This window comes from Uloborus diversus, chromosome 6 (assembly GCF_026930045.1).
Source record: "Uloborus diversus isolate 005 chromosome 6, Udiv.v.3.1, whole genome shotgun sequence".
NCBI lineage: Eukaryota > Metazoa > Arthropoda > Arachnida > Araneae > Uloboridae > Uloborus > Uloborus diversus.
The window spans coordinates 60,526,308-60,546,870 of NC_072736.1; the positions used below are offsets into that span (position 1 = coordinate 60,526,308).

General features: G+C 35.5%; 1 protein-coding gene across 1 annotated transcript in view; it reads left to right on the forward strand.

The window, feature by feature from the left end:
* The window catches only part of LOC129224776 (kinesin-like protein KIF19), a 131,120-nt gene that overhangs the window by 90,288 nt on the left and 20,269 nt on the right, over window positions 1-20,563 (forward strand). Inside the window, exons 5-12 of the mRNA XM_054859323.1 lie at window positions 1,180-1,310; window positions 3,305-3,430; window positions 4,617-4,817; window positions 6,357-6,435; window positions 8,322-8,503; window positions 9,593-9,722; window positions 14,410-14,491; window positions 16,848-16,925. Of these exons, the coding sequence (XP_054715298.1) occupies window positions 1,180-1,310; window positions 3,305-3,430; window positions 4,617-4,817; window positions 6,357-6,435; window positions 8,322-8,503; window positions 9,593-9,722; window positions 14,410-14,491; window positions 16,848-16,925 (1,009 nt within the window). The remainder of the gene's footprint in view (window positions 1-1,179; window positions 1,311-3,304; window positions 3,431-4,616; window positions 4,818-6,356; window positions 6,436-8,321; window positions 8,504-9,592; window positions 9,723-14,409; window positions 14,492-16,847; window positions 16,926-20,563) is intronic.

Genomic DNA, 20,563 nt, shown 5'->3' on the forward strand with positions numbered 1-20,563 from the left:
TAGCATTGTAGCCCCCCTTTGAACCCTTTACAGTACATTAATATCTTTCTTAAGATAAGTAGACCAAAACTGAACAGCATACTCCAAATGAGAGCTTACCAAACTTCTATATAAGGGCAGAAAAACTTCTTTAGATATGTTTGAAATAGATTTATTGATGAATCCAAGCATCTTATTGGCTTTATTACTAGCTATGCTGCACTGTTGACTAAACTTTAAATCTTGACTTATTAAGATGCCCAGATCAGTAACTTTTACTGCCTGACTAATGACTGAACCTTACAAATAATAACTTGTACACTTATTTCCATGCCCTAAATGTAGCACTTGACATTTCGCAACATTGACAGCCATACCCCATTTATCAGCCCACTCCCTAATATGATCTAGATCCTCTTGCAGCTGATTTGCTTGTTCTTCAATTTCTACACTCCAACTTTGACATCATCAGCAAAACAATTCAAGTTTGCAGAAATGTTTTTATGAATTGCAAGAGTTATGAATGTAAGGTCGAAATCAAAAAAAGAAAAAGAAATCTAGCAGAATGAAAGTCACGTTATTAGAAGCTATTTCCACCCTTTAAATGTCGAAGAGAAGTATGGAGAAACGTATAAGACAGCGTTTTTGAGCTCGAAAATGATAATTATATTTTTAAGTTGGGGTGTCACTCGAAATGCGAAAGAAAGAACACGAAAAACGAATTTACTATCATCGGTCCTCTTCTTCTTCAAAAAAAAAAAAAAAACCTCACCAAATAATTATTTCACTAACGTTTTTGTTTTAGGGTTCGTCCACAAATGTATTTAATGGTAGTGTGAGTTTCGGACTAGGAGCAAGGAGGAGGTAACAAGGTATGTCACTTTGCGACAATAGGGGAGGAAGGGGGTCAAGTATGATGAAAAAAAGTATGACAACATTTGAGGAGGTACTAATCAAAATCATACATGTCCATTCCTCACAATTTTGGGAATTCACGAAAAATGTGTTTCTAAATGACTATTAAGGGGAAAAATTCATTTATGTATTTATATAGATTGATTTAGTTTCGTTAAACCTTAAGAGAAAGCTTTCAAATGTAGGAAGACCAATAGACCTGTTATTAAATTACGAAAAAGAACATATCTAAATGTATTTGTACTGTAAAGATAACTTACTATAAACTTAATTTCTTTTCTTCAGGTTCGGGCAAAACCTATACGATGGTGGGAGATCAGAGAAACCCAGGAATCATGGTCCGGGCTCTTAATGACCTTTTTTCGGAAGTGGAGACTAAAAACAAAGTGTACCAGGTCACTATGTCCTATCTCGAAGTAAGAGTTATTCACTTAGTAGAGCTTAAGGTCTTGCCGAATACCCGTTAACTTGTTTTAAGGAAGCATTTGCTTGAAATTTTTATGAAGCTTTCACGTAAAAATCCAACATAGATTGTCTGAAAAGAACTTTCTTGCCCCAGTCATCCTGGAACAGTTTCGGCAAGAATCCTCAAGAATATGGAACAGTACCCAACCTTCAGAATGTAATCTTGAGGAATAAATTGCTTTTCTAATTGCAATAGTGTTCAAATTCATTGGGACAAAGATATTTTTTCGGAGACTTACAACTTGCTACCCAGCTAGCTCCAGTGGCTTCCCTAAGCAATTCTGTATGTCTTAATGTCATCCGGATGTGAGTTTTGACTGCTTGAAACTAGTCTAGATGAGAAATTGGGAATATTTAAAAATTATTCAATTTGTCTCTGCGAGAGGAGAAAGTAACATTTCCCATTCTTTCATTATAGTGTACGAAATAGGGATGCAACGGCTAGAGTGTTAGAGGGGAGCAACGCCAAAGATAATTGGACTCAAAGGCACAAATCCATTGGGATACAAAAATATTTCCTGTGGTTGATATTGGAAAACTAAACTATTGACAACTTCTTTTCTAACCAAAAATGAGAGGTCTACACTGTAATCTCAAACAATGAATATCAATATCAATAGGCAATAAATACCTCATAAGGTATTGGCTAGTTCTTGTAGGTCTAATAATGCTATTTCAGAACAGGAACAGATCCTATTTTGATTTTTTTTTCTTTTCTCCTTCACATTTGCCCTCTCTTCGAAGAGGAAATGGTTCAGTTACAATGTATTTCTTCAGACGCTCAGAGAAGCTCGATTTTCTAATATCAATCACAGAATATTTTTTGCAGCTATAGATGCGTGACTGTTAAGTACGATTGTCTTTGCAAACTTTCTAGAAGTTATATCCCCTTTTTAGCGTACTAAAATGAACGAATGCAAAATGTAACTTCCTCTTCTCCCAGAAAGAATCTGAGGAATTGTTCAACATTCATAATTTCTCATCTAAACCAGTTCTAAGTAATCAAAACTGACATCCAGATCAAATTAAGACAGATGCAACAGCTTAGTGGGACCTGCTGGAGTTAGCTGGATTTAAATACAGTAATCGTTTCAATTTCCATATTTTGTATATAATTGTGTCAAGCCTCTTTAAGTACTTAGTGCTTCAGTATCACAAGTTGTAAAGAAGCCGTTGTTATTGCAGTTTTATATTCAACTAGAAAATCTCGCGTCAAGGTATGAAGGGTGAAAATTGATTCTACATCTGAACGAAGCAATGCCTGTTTGGTGATATTTTGATAGTTGAAACTCTAACCCTAGCTGCGGTGGATTAACCCCTAAACTCCAGTAGATAACGTTCATTGTTGACCACTTTTTCGTTACTTCATTCTCCTAAAATGACAGTCTTACCAGTAAAACAGTTAAGTTACCGGATCCAGTTCAAACTTGTCAAAATAAAGCATTTATCTACATGTCAAACATTTCCTAAAAAATAATATCAAATTATCATGCTGTGGCGCGAATTTCATTGTTGATGACGTCAGGAGAGTTACTTGATCATCGGCATCGGCTATTATATATATGAGGATGCCACAAGCTAGAAGAATTTTCAAAACACTATCTGTCATTTAACAACTTTTTTTTTTTTGAAAAACGATAGTCCAAAATGGGACATGTAGCAACAACCAAGTAAAAGAGTTGCTTTACGCATTTAGTCAAGATGCTTGCTTGCTTACCTGAATAAACTTGAAAATTCTTATCAAAATAGCAACATTTTGAACTTTTCGGGTTTGGTTTAGTAAGAAACTTTCTTTAAAAAGGAATTTTCTGTAGAAAACACTTTTTTTTTTCTTTGCGTTTGTTTTTATTTAAGAGTCTTGAACAAATGTTCTACTATTGTCAATACTTTAAGAAGATTTGCCGTCATGTCTTGTTATGTGATGGGAGTATTACTTTATCTGCAGATCTATAACGAAAACATTCGAGATCTCTTGAATCCTTCAGCTGCTCAACTGGAGTTGAGGGAAGATGCTGGGGGCAATCACCAGGTGGCCGGACTGTCTGAAGTTGAAATCGCCTCATCCGAACAGGTGAGCCAAAGATTTAATTTTCAAAGCAGTTGCATCATCCACTAACTAGATAACATCGTACTAACTGTATTACTTTTGTGCACCATTTTTCTTTCTATTCAGTTCACGTTTTAACTTAATAATTGTACAAGACACACTTTTAAAACTCAGAAAAACTTTTTATCTACATTTTATCTGTTTACTTATTTACTTTACTTATTTATTTTTCCAAATCACAACAAAATTCAAATTTCAATGTATAGTTCATTCAAAATCTAAGCGTATTCAATTCCAATCATCTGTTTAGCGTGCAAAGATGTGTGTTAAAGCGTCTCTTTCTTAAGCTATATCGGCTTGGCGCAAATGGCTTTTCTTCATTTCAAAATGCTAGGAATTGCAATGAATCGTGTCAGCATTTCATTTTTTAAATCGAGATATTTTACTTAAATAAATCAAGTATAAAAATCACTGAAATATTTGAACTTTTCATTTTTGCTTTCGCAGTCAATTCAGTCGAGAGTCTATAATTTGGAAAACTAACAATACACGTACGTTCAAGAAGGTTTGATTTAATTTGATAGCACACATTGAGGTCTTTAGCTATTCTCAGCGGAGAAGCTTTATACCTCCTATAAACTTCAAAGTTATTCGAAATTTTATACCCACAATGCACATGAACGATTTACTATACATGAGAGATGAGAACGAAGGAACACCCAAGGCGAAGTGGGAATCGAACTCACAGCCTCTTGCTTAGAAGACGCAGCTTTTACCACAGAGCCACGGAGGTCCCTTCGAGAATGTAAAGTCGAACTGTTGCAGCAGAGAATATCAAAATATGAAGTCCCTTCCCTTCACTTGTATTCTGATTGGGTAAAACTGCGAGCAAGTGTTTAGTAGTTTTTAACTAGCAATCTGTACAGGGTGTCCCAGAATGATTGGAACGAACTTTAAGGGGTGTTAGAGGGGACGAGAAGAAGCAAGAGTCGTATAAGAACATAGCTACGGTTACAAACGCAATGCTGACACGCTACAAAGTCAGAAACTGAAGAATGTGAAAGAAGTCACTAACTTAGTACACAAAGACGATTTTACACAGTATTTTAGTTTTTAAACGCAATTTTCAACGCAAACATAAATAAGCTCGTCCAAGGTCAAGCACATTTTTACCACAGCCAGACTATCCTTACTTGCTTATTCTCAACAGGTGATGTCCTTGTTGATGCGTGGCAACACGCGGCGCAGCCAAGAATCGACGGGCGCTAATGCCGTCTCCTCCCGCTCTCACGCGGTATTGACGGTGCGGGTGAGGCGGCGCAGCGAGGCTCGGGATCGGGCGCAGACGGTTCGGACGGGCAGTCTTTACATGATCGACTTGGCCGGCTCAGAGCGGGCAGCTCACACACAGGTGGGTATGCAGCGAGTCCTTAATTTCTGGAATTGCATTTATTTTCGGTCATTCTTCAAAAGTTTTAAATTCTTCAAGAAGAAATTTTTGCGCTTAGTCTGTGAATTATTTTTACAAAAAGAAGACTTTTATTTGTGCGAGGGTTATTCTAAATTTCTAGTGTGGCTGACGTTCATTTAAAACGTACTCCTCAGCATTATAGCTCCAAAAGCATCACTTCAGTCAAATGCTATTTGCCAGCGTTGCCGCAGATGACGTTATAGACAGACGGAAAGAAACACACGCATGCATACGAAGGTTCAAAGTCAGCACATGTAAACCCATTTGGTTCATATTCATCAGATTTTCCAGGAAAAGAAAATTAATAAGGTCTTTAACAAACCTCGTATTTTGGCCAGATTTTGTAGCTTGAAAAATATCAAACAGTTTTTTAATGGCATTCATACTATTACAATCTAGTGCCATAGTTTTTTCTTGATATGCAAAAATAAATGGGGTGAGTGGATTACTCAAAAGAAACGTTTTGAAATGGCTGTCGATGTTGTGACCACCAATTTAGAAAGCTTATGAAACGTTTAAATGTTACGTGTGCTATCTGGGTAGAAAGCAGAAAAAGCGATTGAATGAAATTCTAGGTTGTATTTTAAGTTTAGAAGTATTAGTTCTTGTATTTATTCAATTCATACTTGAAGATAATGTTGTCCATTATCTTCCAATTCTATCAACGTTTCCAACGTTTCGTTTCAAAAACGTTTTAATATGGTTATGTCAACGTTTTGACAACCACTTGCAAACGTTTATAAAACGTTTAAACGTAACGTGTGCTACCTGGGCAGATAGCAGAAAAACTGATTTAATGAAATGAATTTTATTCATTTGTCAAGTTTTTCCTCCAAAAATTATTTTCAAATAAAAAAAGAACCGACTTCAAAAAACAAAAAGGAACTGAAAAGTAAAAAATAATGGATCATACTTACATACGACTTTTTTGCTAAACGTATAAATCAAATTTATTTTACAATTCCTGTACAAAAATCAACTAAACTAAATACCCAATTATAAATTAAACACTGATTTTTATTACCGTACGATGAATTATTTTAATACCTAACTAATTATATACGATCTCTTAATTTTTAATAACCTTTTGAAGTCGGGGCCTCCTAACCCAACTTATGAAATTTAAAGTTTCTTAGATTTCACCGGGACCCTTCAACAGATCCAGACAAAATTAACATGGGACCATCTGGGAAGCGTACCCTTCCAAACAAAAAAAGAATTTCTCAAATCGGTCCAGTATTCTTGAAGTAATACGAAAACACACATAAAAAGCCGCAAGCCGAAATCATAACCTCCTTTTTTGAAGTCGGTTAAAAAAGTATGCTTATTTTGACTTTCCGTTAATTCCCGTAAGCAACGTTTTGTAAAAAACAAAAAAAAAAAGTGACGAAGGCTAGATGCCATTGTTTTCATTACTGTTGCTAAACTCGTACCCCATTTTGACTCTTTTTTTCTCTGACTCATTTTTGTTTTGTGCAGAATACGGGGAAGAGATTGTTGGAAGGTGCTCATATTAACAAGAGTCTGCTGGCCCTTGGAAATTGCATCAACGCTCTTGGTAAGATCTACTTTTCCTTTGCGTCCATCGAATGCACCAGTTTCAGGCAGTGGACATGGTCACGCATGAGGTCAAAGAGAGTCACTTTACAGTTTTTTACACCTTTTAAAGTATTGAACCATATTTAAGTTTGTTAAACGTACAAATTCAATTTTGCTTTTATTAAAATTCATAGTACAAGTTTTAAATTAAAATAGGAAAGTTGAACATTTAAAAAAAAGGAATTAAACGAAATAATTGAATCAAAATGTCATCCATACTGATAAAATTTAACAAAAAATACATTAATTTAAACATCAAAATCATATTACCTAATTTTAATAATCAAAAATATTAAAATTAGGTTTAAGAATTAATTAAGGCATTCTCCTTTTCATATCTAATAATTCCCAACCACTTTTTCGCAATAAGAATTGTTTCATAAATTATCTATCTTGGTAATGTCATAATAAAACGATTTATGGGCAGCACTGTGTTGAAAAAAGAAGAATTTCCATATAATATATTGGGTCAGTTGGTGTCAAAGGAAAAACGAGGTAAATGGAAACAAACTCAATTGCCACGCTTGTGATAATTTTTGAAAGTAAACAGTTAGTGAGTGAAGACTAGGTAACATAAAAAAAAGATATTTTTCTAGAAGTTGCCCAGAAGATGAATAGATACAAATACAAATGTGACGACCAGCAACAGGATCTTGGCCCAGCTAGGCTGGTCCTTGTCAATTTATTAGTCCCCAATGAAGATCAATGGCCCTCTTAAAGCTATCCACCCCCTTGCTCATTACAACCTCTTCCAGTAAGCTGTTCCAAGTGCCCACAACCCTACTAAAGTAGTAGTTTTTCCTTATTTCCAGTAGCACACGATTTACCTTTCCTGAACCCATACTGCAAACTAGTCAACAGACTATTAGTTTCTAAGAAATTCATAATATTAATTTTGATCAAAGTTTCGAAAATCTTACAAACCACTGAAGTCAGACTTACAGGTCTATAATTCCCAGCATTACCTTTAAAGCCCTTTCTTGAAGAGCGGTGATATATTAGCCAGTTTCCAGTCCCCTGGCACTGTCCCTGAGTTATAAGAAGCATTGAAAATATTTAAAATAACATACTAATTCCTCTGCACATTCAACTAAAATTTTTGGATAAATATTATCTGGTACTGGAGCTTTAGTTGCTTTATTTTTTTCATATGAAATAGAACCTCCTCCCTGGAAAACACAAAATCCTCAAGCTGCATAATAGCTAGTGTCTTTCTAGTGTCAACTGTTAAGGCTTTTTGTCCCACACTCACAATTTCGCGAAGCCCTCTCCCCTGTCAAATCGTGACATTTTGTGGATGACCCCTTAACAATTCTCTTGTTTCGTGTAACATGCATGCGATCAATGGCCTTCGTTTTGCCGCCATCAACACGAGCTGTAGCGTTAGCTAGAGAAACATAATTTAATGACGGTATTGACTCGTAAAATCCACAAAACTTCAGGAGTCATTCAATAATTTGCAATGAAGCTACAAATTACATGAAATTTTGCCATCAAATTTCATGGCAGTAACATATGCCAATTGTTTTAGTGCTTCCGAAGATGAACTAAAGCGTGAGTATAGAAATACGACAATGACTTTTCCAACAATCTATTAGTCAACTCATTAGAATTTCGCTGTTTAAGGTAACCTAAGGTTCTAAGACAATTGAAAAATTTAGCGAGAGAGAATTCATTTCTTTAGACAATAACTTGTTCCTCGACAAGTTTATTGACGACAGTTCACTTCACTAGTATATTAAAGAATCTTCTAGTTAGCTTCCCTTTGCATGCTGTAAAAGCAAAATACTTAGCAAACTTGATTGAATGCATTGATTTCTAACTATAATAAGAGATTATTTTCAGCTGAGCGCAGTTCACGGTATGTAAACTTCCGAGACAGCAAGTTGACTCGGTTGCTCAAGGAACCCCTATCGGGGAATTGCCGAACGGTGATGGTGGGACACCTCAGCCCAGCCCATCCCCACTTCGAAGAATCCCGAAACACTCTCCTCTATGCTGACAGAGCCAAGAACATCACCACCAAGGTACGATATCTTATCAACTTTTTTTGAGACAGAGTATATACTCAATCACTTCCAGAATAACATTGGATTGATGCAAATTGTTTACTTTGCGTAGTACGTTAAAAATATAAATTGCCGTTACTTTTTTTTTTTCTGATGTGTGAAAAATTTCGAATTACATACCTTTGCAAGTATAGCGCATTAAAACTGTTTCATATTTTTGATCTGAGCTTCAAGCAATTTGTATAGCTTTATTTTTATAGCTGATTTATATAACTTTAAACCAATCGTAACGAATTCTAAAAATTAAGATTTACAAATGAATGGTACCCAGACCTGCTAATTTTTATTGTGATCACATCAGTTACAAGACACCACAATGATAAGTAAGCCATAGTCAAAGAAATCGTCTCTGCTGAGGAATTAACAGTTGAGAGAATAAAAAGAAATATATTTCTTTGAGGGTTACAGAGAAATAGAGTTTGAGTTCGGAACAATATGTTGCGAAAGACTCTATTATGAATCAATGAAAGTCAACGAGACCCTCATCTGAAAGCCAGGACTCGATGAAGCCGGAATGATGGACAGGTCCGAGTAAAAGACGATGCCCTTAGGAAATCCCCAAAAAGGAAAGTACGATTAAAATTCACTTGATTTTTGTGTTCCTAAAATTATGGTGCCCAGATCCAAGGACCAGCAGGACCGTGCCGTAATTAGACCCTGCTGAAAACTACTTCTTAAAGAAATATTGACCAATTGTAATGTGCTCAGATGAGTGTTAAGTGGCGATTTTGAACTGGTTACTCCAGTAGGAAATGACTCATCTCGGAAAAGACTCATCTGAACCAATATGTGAATCTTTTATCGTTTAAAAAATCTAAATTTTGTGATTATGGAACCATAAGCAATTTCTTCTTCAATTACGGTCTAGTCGTCAATTTTTTTTCACGTATGTACTCCGTAAAATAGCACTTTTTTTTCACTCAAGATTTATTGATACGTTATTGTTAGTTGAAAATTGAAATAGTTTAAACAGCTCTTTTAATTGGCGTAGTTATTTTCGGTGGTGAATTGTTTGCATAAAATTAATGACCTCTCTTTCTCATCTAGCTCCGCAGCAACGTTTCGGAGGCTCAGTACCATGTGGCTCAGTACCAAAGCATCATAGATGAGCTACGGCAGGAAATAGTCGGCTTGCGACGCAGAATCCGACAGTCGGGGGAGGAGGACTCGCAAACAGGTGAGATTCATTAGCCATGTGAAAGATATTTTCTCTTGTTTCCCTGTGGAAAGATTTTCTTTCTCTCATTATCACTTTCTCTGAGAAATTCTGCATTTAATCTTCCAAAATTCCCTGTAAGAATTTTTCCATTCGGTGGCGTCACAACGGGGGAGGTGGCGGTCCGCCCCAAGTGTCACCCGTCTGAGGGTGATGACCAAAGTGGAATTGCAAGTTTTTGAAAAATATGAAGCTAAAATGCTTTTTCAAGTCTACAAATTTGAAAATTTTCCCGGGGGAAAACCCCCCGGATCCCTCCTTTCCCGACCCACATCTAAAGTGCATCTACTATACTCGGGATTAGGTTTATATTGTCAATACTTATACCGTCTAGTGACTTTCTCTTATACAAAAATCTGGATTTCTTTATCTTAATCTGTGTTTGAAATACGTTTGAAGTAATTACGGGACCATCAATTTCATTCCCCACTTAAAATTTCGTTAATACACAAATGTAATTGTTTCTGAAAATTGTATGAATTTCATGTTCTCGTGTTTACATAGAATTTTTTTACCTTTCTTTTTTTTTTTTTTTGCGTTTGTATCGGGGGGGGAGGAGTGACACCCCAAACTGCCGCCCGAGTGTCACCCATGCAAAGGACGCCACTGTAATAACTTTACAATTAGAAACGAATACCGTAAATCTGCCAACTAGAACTGGGTTTCATTTTAATGCCTAATATTAGCATTATTAGTATTCGTTCTAGTGTAGGTGACCCTTTATGTGCTCTGTTGTATTTTAATTGACTTCTTCAAGAAAATGGTCGGTTTTTACAAATTCAGGATTCACTGTTTTAGTCGAAGAAGCTAATCGTTCTGACCCCATTCCCTTAAAATATCGATATTCCAATTTCCCAATAATCAGAGCAGGCAGCTGCGTAGGACGGCAAAATTTTCAGGGGCGGCAAATTTTGCTTTAACCACGTATTTTTTTAATTATTTTTTTAATTATTACTCTTGAAGTGAACTACTAGCATTCTTTCATTTTCCATAGTGACATCCTTTTCTTGTAATTTAATAATGTTTACTTTCACTCATCTTATGAAAACGAAATATTTTTCAAGCATGTGGTAATAGATATGTGTAAAACAATAAGCGTGAAAACGAAAAGCGGTGTCGATTGAAAAAAAGCAAGTGTCACTGCGTTTGGCCAGAAGCTCCAACAAGATAGGAGTTTAACGAAGAATTTTTATTCAATTATGGTTTCTTCAGTGATTGACGTGTATTTCTCATCTACATTATCAATTTTTAAAAACTTTTCTGTTAATAGTATTAAGACTGCGCGGCAAATGAAAATGAGTGACGAGCGAAAAAGGCTGAATGATTTTAAATGAAGAAAACATGCTCTTAATTAAAAACCAATGAACAGAAAGGAGTCTTCAAAAAGCTTTTAAAAAAGGATACATATCTTTCAAATGAGCAGTTTTCAAAAGCAGAATTTTTGGACTTTTTGGAATGTAATCCAGTAACAATTTACAAATTAAATACCATCGAGCAATGAGGAGTGGTAAGAAAAGTAAAGTGAGTAAACGAAATAACACAGAGGAATTTATTTAAATCGTTGATTCATGGGTGAAAACAATTCTCAATTTACCGAATGATAAAATACAAGCATGCACGAATATCATACATTCATAACACCTAACCGGAAGTAACGTTATGCCTCATTAAAAAAAAACAATTTTAAGAAAGAAAGAAGAATTTAAATGTTGCAATTTTGTCTCCATATTTTCCAAATAAGGATTTTTTTTTGGGAGGTCACGGTGACCTCGCATCGAGGCACCCCTGAGTATAAAATGCCATCATTTCTTCAAAAGCTTGACAGTTTCAATTTCAGAAACAATTTTTTTTTTTTTTTGCATTTTTTTATCACAGAAACACAAAAATTATGCATCTTTTTTTTTTTTTTTTTGAGGGGGGACGGCAGATTTCAGTTTTGGTCCCTAGGGGCGGCGTTCAGCGCCCCTAGGGACCAAAACTGAAGAGACTGCAGAGCCTGCCCCTAGCGCCTCGGCTCTGTTGAGATCTTCAATTTAAAACTCACTTAACTGGATTGTTATTTGTAATCTAGTATCTGCATCATTTGTAAAACAGCCCGAATAGGGAAGTATTCGATTTTCTAATTTTATTTTTATATGATAGAGTAACATACATGAACATCATCTGCGAAAAAATTTTTACGATACGACTAATACTTTTTTTTAAAATAATTTTTTTAAAGTTCACGCGCGAGTGACGTCATTTGCTTGTAAGTCCTTTGACTGACGTCACTGCCGCGCTGCGAGGCGGCGGGGTTGGCTAGGACCTGGCTAGGACAAAGAAGTGCTTGGCGAGCTTTGGGGGAAGGCGCGGGAAAACAAGAGCCTTCTAACAGCAGCGCGCATAAAAGGCTAGTGAAAATCCTTTGCTGTCTGTAGGGTTTAATGCATTCTGCGATTGTTTTTAATTTGATTTTCTTTGTCATGGCTAGTAAATCAATTACAAGTATTGCTTCGTTCCTGGATGCGTATCTACATCTAAAAAAAACTCCTCACAAGCGATTTGTTATTGTTCCGTCCCAGCAGGATCTTCGAAAGAAGTGTTTTCAAGTGTGTTTATTAATTAAAATTTGAAAATGAAAATTTGCACTTCATTTTAATTAAAAACTATGTCAAGTGAGAAATACAGTTTGAAATATATGTTCACAACTGTTCATAAATAAATGTTTAATAAGCATATGAGATATTTTAAAAAAAAAGCAAGTAAACAAAGGAATTTAAACCCTGCACAATAAACTTAAATAGAAAGTAATAGATGCATTACTATTTCCATTTTAATAACAATGCAAAAACTGTTAATACTTTCTTTTTAACATTCAAACTATCTTCAAATTTTAACTATTACAAATTGATAATTTAAAAATACATTTTCAGTTTATCACCAGAAGCGTTTCTATATATACAAGACCTTTCTCACATGCAAAAAGGTACTTATTTTATGAAATGAACACCATTTTCAAATTTATTATTTTTATCAAAAGAGCAAAAAAATATATTTTTCCTTTTTTTGCTAAGTTGCACAAAAACTCAAGGATAATTAACATGTATTAATGGATTTAAAACAATTTTCCACAATAAAAAAGCAGATCAACTTTTATTGCCAACAAAGCGAAAAATTTTCATGCAAAAATTGCTCTAAAACTTAGTACTGGAATCACTTGCAGTAGGGTTGTTACAAAATGCGCGCCTCATTAAAAGCCGCCAAGTAAGAACTGGAATAGCGCTCTTACATTGTAATTTATATATTCAGATAAAAAAACCGTCGACACACAAATGGAAATGATCAATCTTGATAAGGGAAACTAATGCGAATAGAATGAACTGCAAACATAGACGGATATGTACGTACAATTTTAAAGAATAACAATGGTGAAACTTTGTTGTTTCACTCCCCGTACTTCTAGGGCATTAAATCTCTCGTCCTTTCGAAAAAAAGTCAAACACCATGAATGACTTTACTTGAGGAAGGTTATTGGATCGACCTTTCGTGAATCCTAGCTCCATGATGGAAAAGATGCTGGTTAAAGGCTTTAAAAAGGCTGAAAAAGACAGTGCTATTCACCTCCTGGTAGGCGCAACACGGCATGGAAATGGAGCTCTGATCGGAACAGGGAAATGACGTCAGCTGCTGACGTTTTAGGCCACACCTCTTTTTTGCGCATCGCTCTTTAAAAAATTCATAAAAAATCAATCGTTGGTTTTAAAAATCCGGCCATGGTGAATTTTTGTGTTTTGTAAGCCTGTCAACATTGTGCAATAGTTAAAATTGGAATATTTGATAGGTTGATACTTCCCTATTGTGTATTCAGTTTTAATCGTCCATTCCTTCTTGAGATATAGCAGTCACGCATACTGAAGAAAACGTCCAATTGCGCCATCCTCCTCAGAGGAATTGGAGCTAAAAATTAATCAGCACCAATTCGCATGGGGGTACATATATGTATCAAATTTCGTTTGATTTCATGCAGTAGCTTATGTGCTAGATTTACCACAGAAAGAAAGAAAGAAAAAGAAAATCAGAAACGGTGACGCATATACAGATACACAAACAGACAGACACATAGTGAGACATTTTCCAAAAATGGTCAAATGGATTTAGTGCACCTCAAAACGTTTAAATCCGTCAAAAATCGAAAAATTTCACGAATCCAATGCTTTCTTCTACATATTAGATATGAAAGTCAAAATATATGAATCAAATTTATTCCTATGGATCATTTGCACTCTAACAGAGTACCTTCATTTTAGTTTATCTCATGTGGTACTATATTTTCTGAATGAGTTTAATTTAGGTTGACACAGTCGAGCTTCAATGTGTTCCAGCACGGATTCAGTCTTGTGTATCTTCTCCTGTCTTATGATGGTTAAGTTCACAAACCGCAGAACCTTTTTAAAGATCAGATTTCTTTTCAAATTTATTGTACAGCTCTGAGGAACCATGAGACATGATTCGCGAAACTTTAGAGCGAAAAATCTTGAAAAGGACTAATGCTCATAAAAATAAAAAATGGTTGTTATAAGAACTCTGGACGTGAAAATCATAGTTCTTACACTGTTTCTGCATCATTACTGCAAAGCAATACCTGAACCTAATGTTTTCTTTTTTTCAGACGATAAAAAATTAACCACCGAAGAAATGAAGCTGTTAAAGAAGCAACTCATTGAAGCCTTCAACGCCCAAATGGACGTCAGGTGCGAATACATCAAGCACTGGCAAGAGTGCGTCCTCCATGCATGCTTCGGAACATTCGCTAACTCATTTTTACTTTTTTTTTCTTTTTGCAAGCTTGAATATGATTTCTTAAAAACAATCATTTGTCGCACAAAGTTTTGGTAAGCTTTTTTTCATTTTGCATTCAAAACGAACTTAAACGGAAGGTTGCCATTAAGAATTCGAACGTTTTTCGAAACGTCATTCACCAACAGTGAAAAGCGGTCAACTTGAGAATATATATGGTAAAAAATGACATGATTGGAGCTTAATTTACTGATCCCAATTAATTGATTTTTAGATCATAACTACTGAATTTGTTGGTCAGAATTAACTTGGTATAGTTTGTTTTTCAGAATTATATTATTGGAATACTGATAGCGGATAACTGCTACTAGACTCTGATGTTGTCCTCTGATAATGCAGAATTATGATATAATTTAGAATATTGAAAATGCGCTACAATTTTCATTCAAAAATTATTCAAGCAAAAAGTTCTGACAGTGTAATTTTAGCACTTATACGTCAAAAATGCTAAAATTAAACCATTAAGTTTTTTTGTTTGTTTGTTTCTGCTACTTTGGGCTTTAAATTTCGAACTTAAATTGGATTTAAAAAGTGAATTTAAAAGTTGGATCTCATCTAATTTCATTATTTAAGAATGCTACTGAACCAAACCACGGCAAAACTAATCGTCTGCTGGGGGGGGGGGCAGTTCCTTATTCATTTTATTTATTCACTTCAAATTGCTAATGTTTTCCCAAGATTCAATTTTTGTGGGATTATATTGAATGCTAACATCATTCCTACATGAAAATTAAATCACTTATTATAACGGAAGTTTACAAAAAATATTGAGAATACGTTACAGACTGGGGCATACACATCATATCTAAACACTACTATGATTTTATTTAAACAGGTTATAGATCAATATTACTCAAAATTGAAGTTGTTACTTACTTGCAATTTTGACCACAGCTTCGTCGGGCTTCTCTTGTTACAGCGGCGCGACTACGTGATGTTCGTTGGTGGCATGACTACTTGTCTATTTTCAAATTTCCCATAGCGTTACTTGTTTAGCCGCTGCAACAATCTACGCCCTAACTCCTGTTATAACCATCCCCAGTCTCCCCTATTGCAATGGGTTGTTTCCTTCAGTGAAAAATACTACTTTAAGTCACTAAAGTTGATAGAATGAGCAATATATATATATATATATATATATATATATATATATATATATATATATATATATATATATATATATATATATATATATATATAATAACATGGACCCAGAAAATGCTTTCATTTTCGAAACAGTTATTTTTAAATTAATTTCTTAAAATGCCCGATTTTTCTAGCTAGGCGTGGTCTTTATGACGTCACAAATGATGATTTTTGGCGCGTATTCCAATGGTGCGCTAAATGTTTAGGCTTGCTGCCCACCGCGTTTCCACGTTATGATAATCAAGAAGCGAATCAAAAATTGCGCTCTACGCTAGCTATCAATCATATCGTTGCCAATATATGTGAGTGAAGAAGCAAATTAAATATTGCGCTCTGCGCTAGTGGCAACAGTGAATGGCAGTTCATCATTTGTGATGTCATGCCCAGAAGCGTAAAAATAAAATTGAGTTTGCTCACCGATTAAAATTTTTTTTTAAATATTAAATTTTGTCAAATCCTATGTTTTTAATCATGCTCTTTCAGAAAAAAAATACTTTCAAAATTTCGAAAACGACCCAATTACAAAACCATCGATTCCAACCAATCGATTTACCAAATCGATTATGATTACGTTTCTGTATTTTTTTTCTTTTTAAATAATTCTCTTTAACTTTTCTTGTCATTGGGACTTAATAATATCTCTTCACTCAAGTGGAAATCAATATTTAAATACACTAATTAAAATTTAATAGAAATGAGTGAATTATCTTATAAGGTCAAGAAATTGGCATTGCCGAATACTTTATGAAGATTATATAAAATTATTTGTATCTGTTATTTCAATTGTCAATAATTTGGAAATACAAAAAAAATAATTTTTCAAAAACTAAAATTTTTTAGCTACGATGCTTAAATAAGTCACCATAAAGAACTTTAACATTTTAATATACAAACAAGTCGCATTTTGGATGTTATTCGAAAAACTACACTCAAAATATCGACTTTTCGAATTCCCGCTGTCGAGCACGAAAGTTTCACACGGGTCGGCTAATTTTAATAAAAAGCTGGTCCTCTTACAACACTAAAACAACTGTCTGGGATGCATTTTCTCTAGGATCTCTTTACTCGTAGCTCTAGATATTGAGATTTACTTTCCTTCTGTAGGCGGCGTTTGATGGATATCGACACCCATTTGCTGAGACAGAGGGTAGATTTTAACCAACTAGGCATGGTCATCGGAGAGTGAGTATTCCTTTTATGACTAAACATGGTACATTAAATAACGAATGGGTGTTGGTAAGCATGATACTAAATAAAGTAAGACCGTGAAGAGTTGGTCCTTGGCTCCGCCTTGTTTCAGAAATGTTCATTTTCGTGAAGGGGCGTGACCTATGGAGAGGAAAGTTGAAGAACAGAATTTGCAATGCGTTATTGGTTCTTGAGCTTTAATACGTCATCTCGGAATTCAAGAAATAAGCGAAAGAGGTAAAACATTTTAATTTTGTGTGGTCAAGACAGATGTCTCATTGGGCAGGTCACATCCTACGTAAGTGGGTGGGTCGTGGTTTTACTTCTTTCAGCAGCCATTGGTCGGAAATAACAACGCCTCCTCTAATTAATTTCAATTAAATATTGGCTAGAGTAGGGTTGCAAAAAAGAACGCAAGCTTGTCATTTTTACATTTTCGTTAACTCAATGCAGTTATTGCTGCAACTTAAACCTTTCATGTCTAAATAATCACATAACGAAAATATACTAGGAGTACTTATTGTTTTCATACTGCCAAAATGTTGCTAAACTCCAACATATGGCACACGTCCTTTCTTTTTTCTCTACCTACACTGCTTGACAATTGCTGAGGAACAATTACGTTTTTTGGAATAGTTAAGAATAGATAATGATTAAAGAAACAGAACGAAGTATATAGTTAGTAGGAAGGATGTGCCTTTATTATAAGTACAAAATAATACAGATATTACTGCATCAATGAAGTTAAACATAAAAAAAAAAAAATCTTACTTAGATAGTTTTCAAACAACCACAAAAAAAAAAAAAAAAAATCTAGGTCAGAATGATGGAGACGAGTACTTAATATGATGTATTATTACCAGGGACAGTAATGCACATTTTACATACGTTTTCATGCTCCCCACTAATTATTCAGGAGTGCTTGGGGGATGTTTTCCCACTCCTCTCTTAAGGCGGATTTGAGTTTTTGTACTGTTCTGGGAGAGACGGTTCTTCGCGCAACACGTCTGCCAAGAACCTCCCAGGCAAAATTCAATTGGATTTAAGTCGGGAAAGTAAGCAGGCCACTGCATACAGAGAATGTTTTCACTTTGCAGTATGTGTCCGACACTTCAATGCTTCTGTGAGTTCGTGTATCGTCGTCCGTAAAGAGAAAGTCTGGACCTACAGCCCCTTAAAAAGACGAACATGGTCCAGCAAAACTTCTCTGCAATACTTTTGCGATGTAATGCTTTCTTGTTTAAAAATGTGAAGCGGTGTTCGGCCAGTGTGCATTATGCCTGCCCACACCATCACGCCTGGGCCATACCGATCTCGTTCACAAACAAATTTTTGTGCATAATGTGTTTCACGCTCTCTTCACAGTAGTTGGTGATCAGAATTATTTGTCACACTGAAACGAAATTCGTCAGAGAACATCACTCAAGACCAATTTTGACGAAACCCGACCAACATGTTCCTTACACATGCGTAATCGCTCTCGACGATGGCGTGGTTGAACTTGGATGCAACGTACGGGCTTCCGTGCATGCAAACCAACATTATTTACTCGCCATAAGATGGTTCTTGCAGAAACATGCGTACCTGTACCGATTGTAAGATTGGCAGCTATCTGTCCAGGAGTCAAATTTCTGTGTCTTTTTGCCACGAGGGCTACATAGCGATCCTCTGAAGGTCTGGTGTTCCTACCACGAACGCCGGCACGCTTTTGCGAAACATTTCCACTTTCAGAGGCCTTCTTTAATCGGGAGATGGTACTTTTTGATACACCCACTGCAGCAGTCACAGTGATGACACTTTGACCTGCTTCCAGTCGTCCAACCGCTCGTCCACGATCGTAGGTACTCAAATGATGTCTTGCTGACATTTTACTCTTAAAAATTTCAAGAATCACAGAAAAAAACTTTTTTAATATCCAGCATTATTTTTGTTAAAAACCAAACAGCGTGAATTTTCGTACAAATCTTGAGTGTGTATGCACTGTCTTTTATACAGATAACGAGTCTTGATCTACCACGCCATCTGAACTTATTTCCTTTGGCCAGCTGGTTGAGGCACAAATTTGCATAAATCACTTGTTCCTTAGCTATCGTCAAGCAGTGTATTTTAAGGAATGGACTCGTTATCTCAAATGATTGACAAGTGTCATTTGTTCGTTGTCGGACGAGAAGAGTTTATGCATTCTAGGTTAAGAAGAAGACCATTGGAGTAAATCAGAATATTACATCCAAGTCTTCTAGAAATTAAGTTTTATTATGAGCGTAGATGTAATCTTCTTTGATCGCAGTTTTGTTATGTATGTATGTATTACATACAAATATCTACGCATGAACATTAGAATTTATTTTTCTTTCTTTAGCTGTCGTAAACCGTTTTATAAAATCTTAGAAATCAATAATTTGTGCTCTTTTATTTTTTATTGAAATCGTCACTTAAGAATTTAACCAGTTTTGAATCTCAAACAGCCACCACTTTTAGCAGACACTTTTCTCTTTCATGAACCGGGAGCGGGATAGACCTTGTAACAGGTACTGTGATCGGTATTAAAATTGGGGTGTGAAATGTTGTTAAGTTTGTGTATTATTCCATGGTGTGTCGTGTGTGGGGGAGGGGAGGGGGAAGACTCCAATGTTCTCACTTAGAGAATATTTCCGTGAAACTTGAAAGCATTGTCAAGCATTCTCTCTTCCCATAGCAATTTCACTTTGTTGAATGATTTCTTGGACGCCGTAAACCTTTGCGAAAGTATTCCTTCCTGGAAAATACAGAACCCACTTTATTCACGGTTCTCCTCTATTTGTTCTTCTATTATCCTTCTCTTTCTCTCATAAGTGAAACTTTTGAGAAACCAAAGCCATCAAGAAAGTTTTTCTGAGAATATATAATTTAAAAGAAATCCTTAAATATTAAAGCTAAATTAAACATTTTATAAGTTCAAGAAATTGCTGACACGTGTTTGAGGGTTATAGGAAATCCCATTAGTGCAACAAAAAGTGACCCCCCACTTCTTCTACTTCAATGCTCGCCTCGTTTCTAGCCTGTGGCGTGAACCATTTGTGAATGTAACCACAAATACGGTGACTGTGACTGCAGGGAAAACAAGATTTACCAGTGCCTAACGCCCCCTTAAGTCAGGCACAGGCTTAAGGGGGCGTTGCCTGTGCCTTACTGGTTTACTTTGCACTTTAAGTGCAAGACATAGTTTTGAAATTTTGTAGTGCAACTCTGCGAAAAGTTTCATAGCATCCGTATTTGATCTCATTGCAGGTCACCCTTAAGAAGTGATTCTAGAATTTTCGTTAATTTTCAATGAATTCAAGATTACCTCTAATTTTCCTTTGAGTATTATGTTTTGTTCTGGATTATGCTAATATACCCCCCCCCCCCCTTTTTTCGCAGATGGGAGACAGAAAAAGCAGTCTCTGAGCTGGAAAGCAAAGAAAGAAGTAAGATATCTTCTGAAATTTTTCATTCGTTTTAAGTAGTAGGTGAACTCCAGCGATAACGGAAGGACAGTTTTTACAAAAAAAATCGATGCATTTCTGTCTGTGAGCTTATTATAATATATATTTTTCAAAAACTGATGCATGCTAGTAACTTTTTTTTTAAATCAAATTTAGAAAACGGTTATG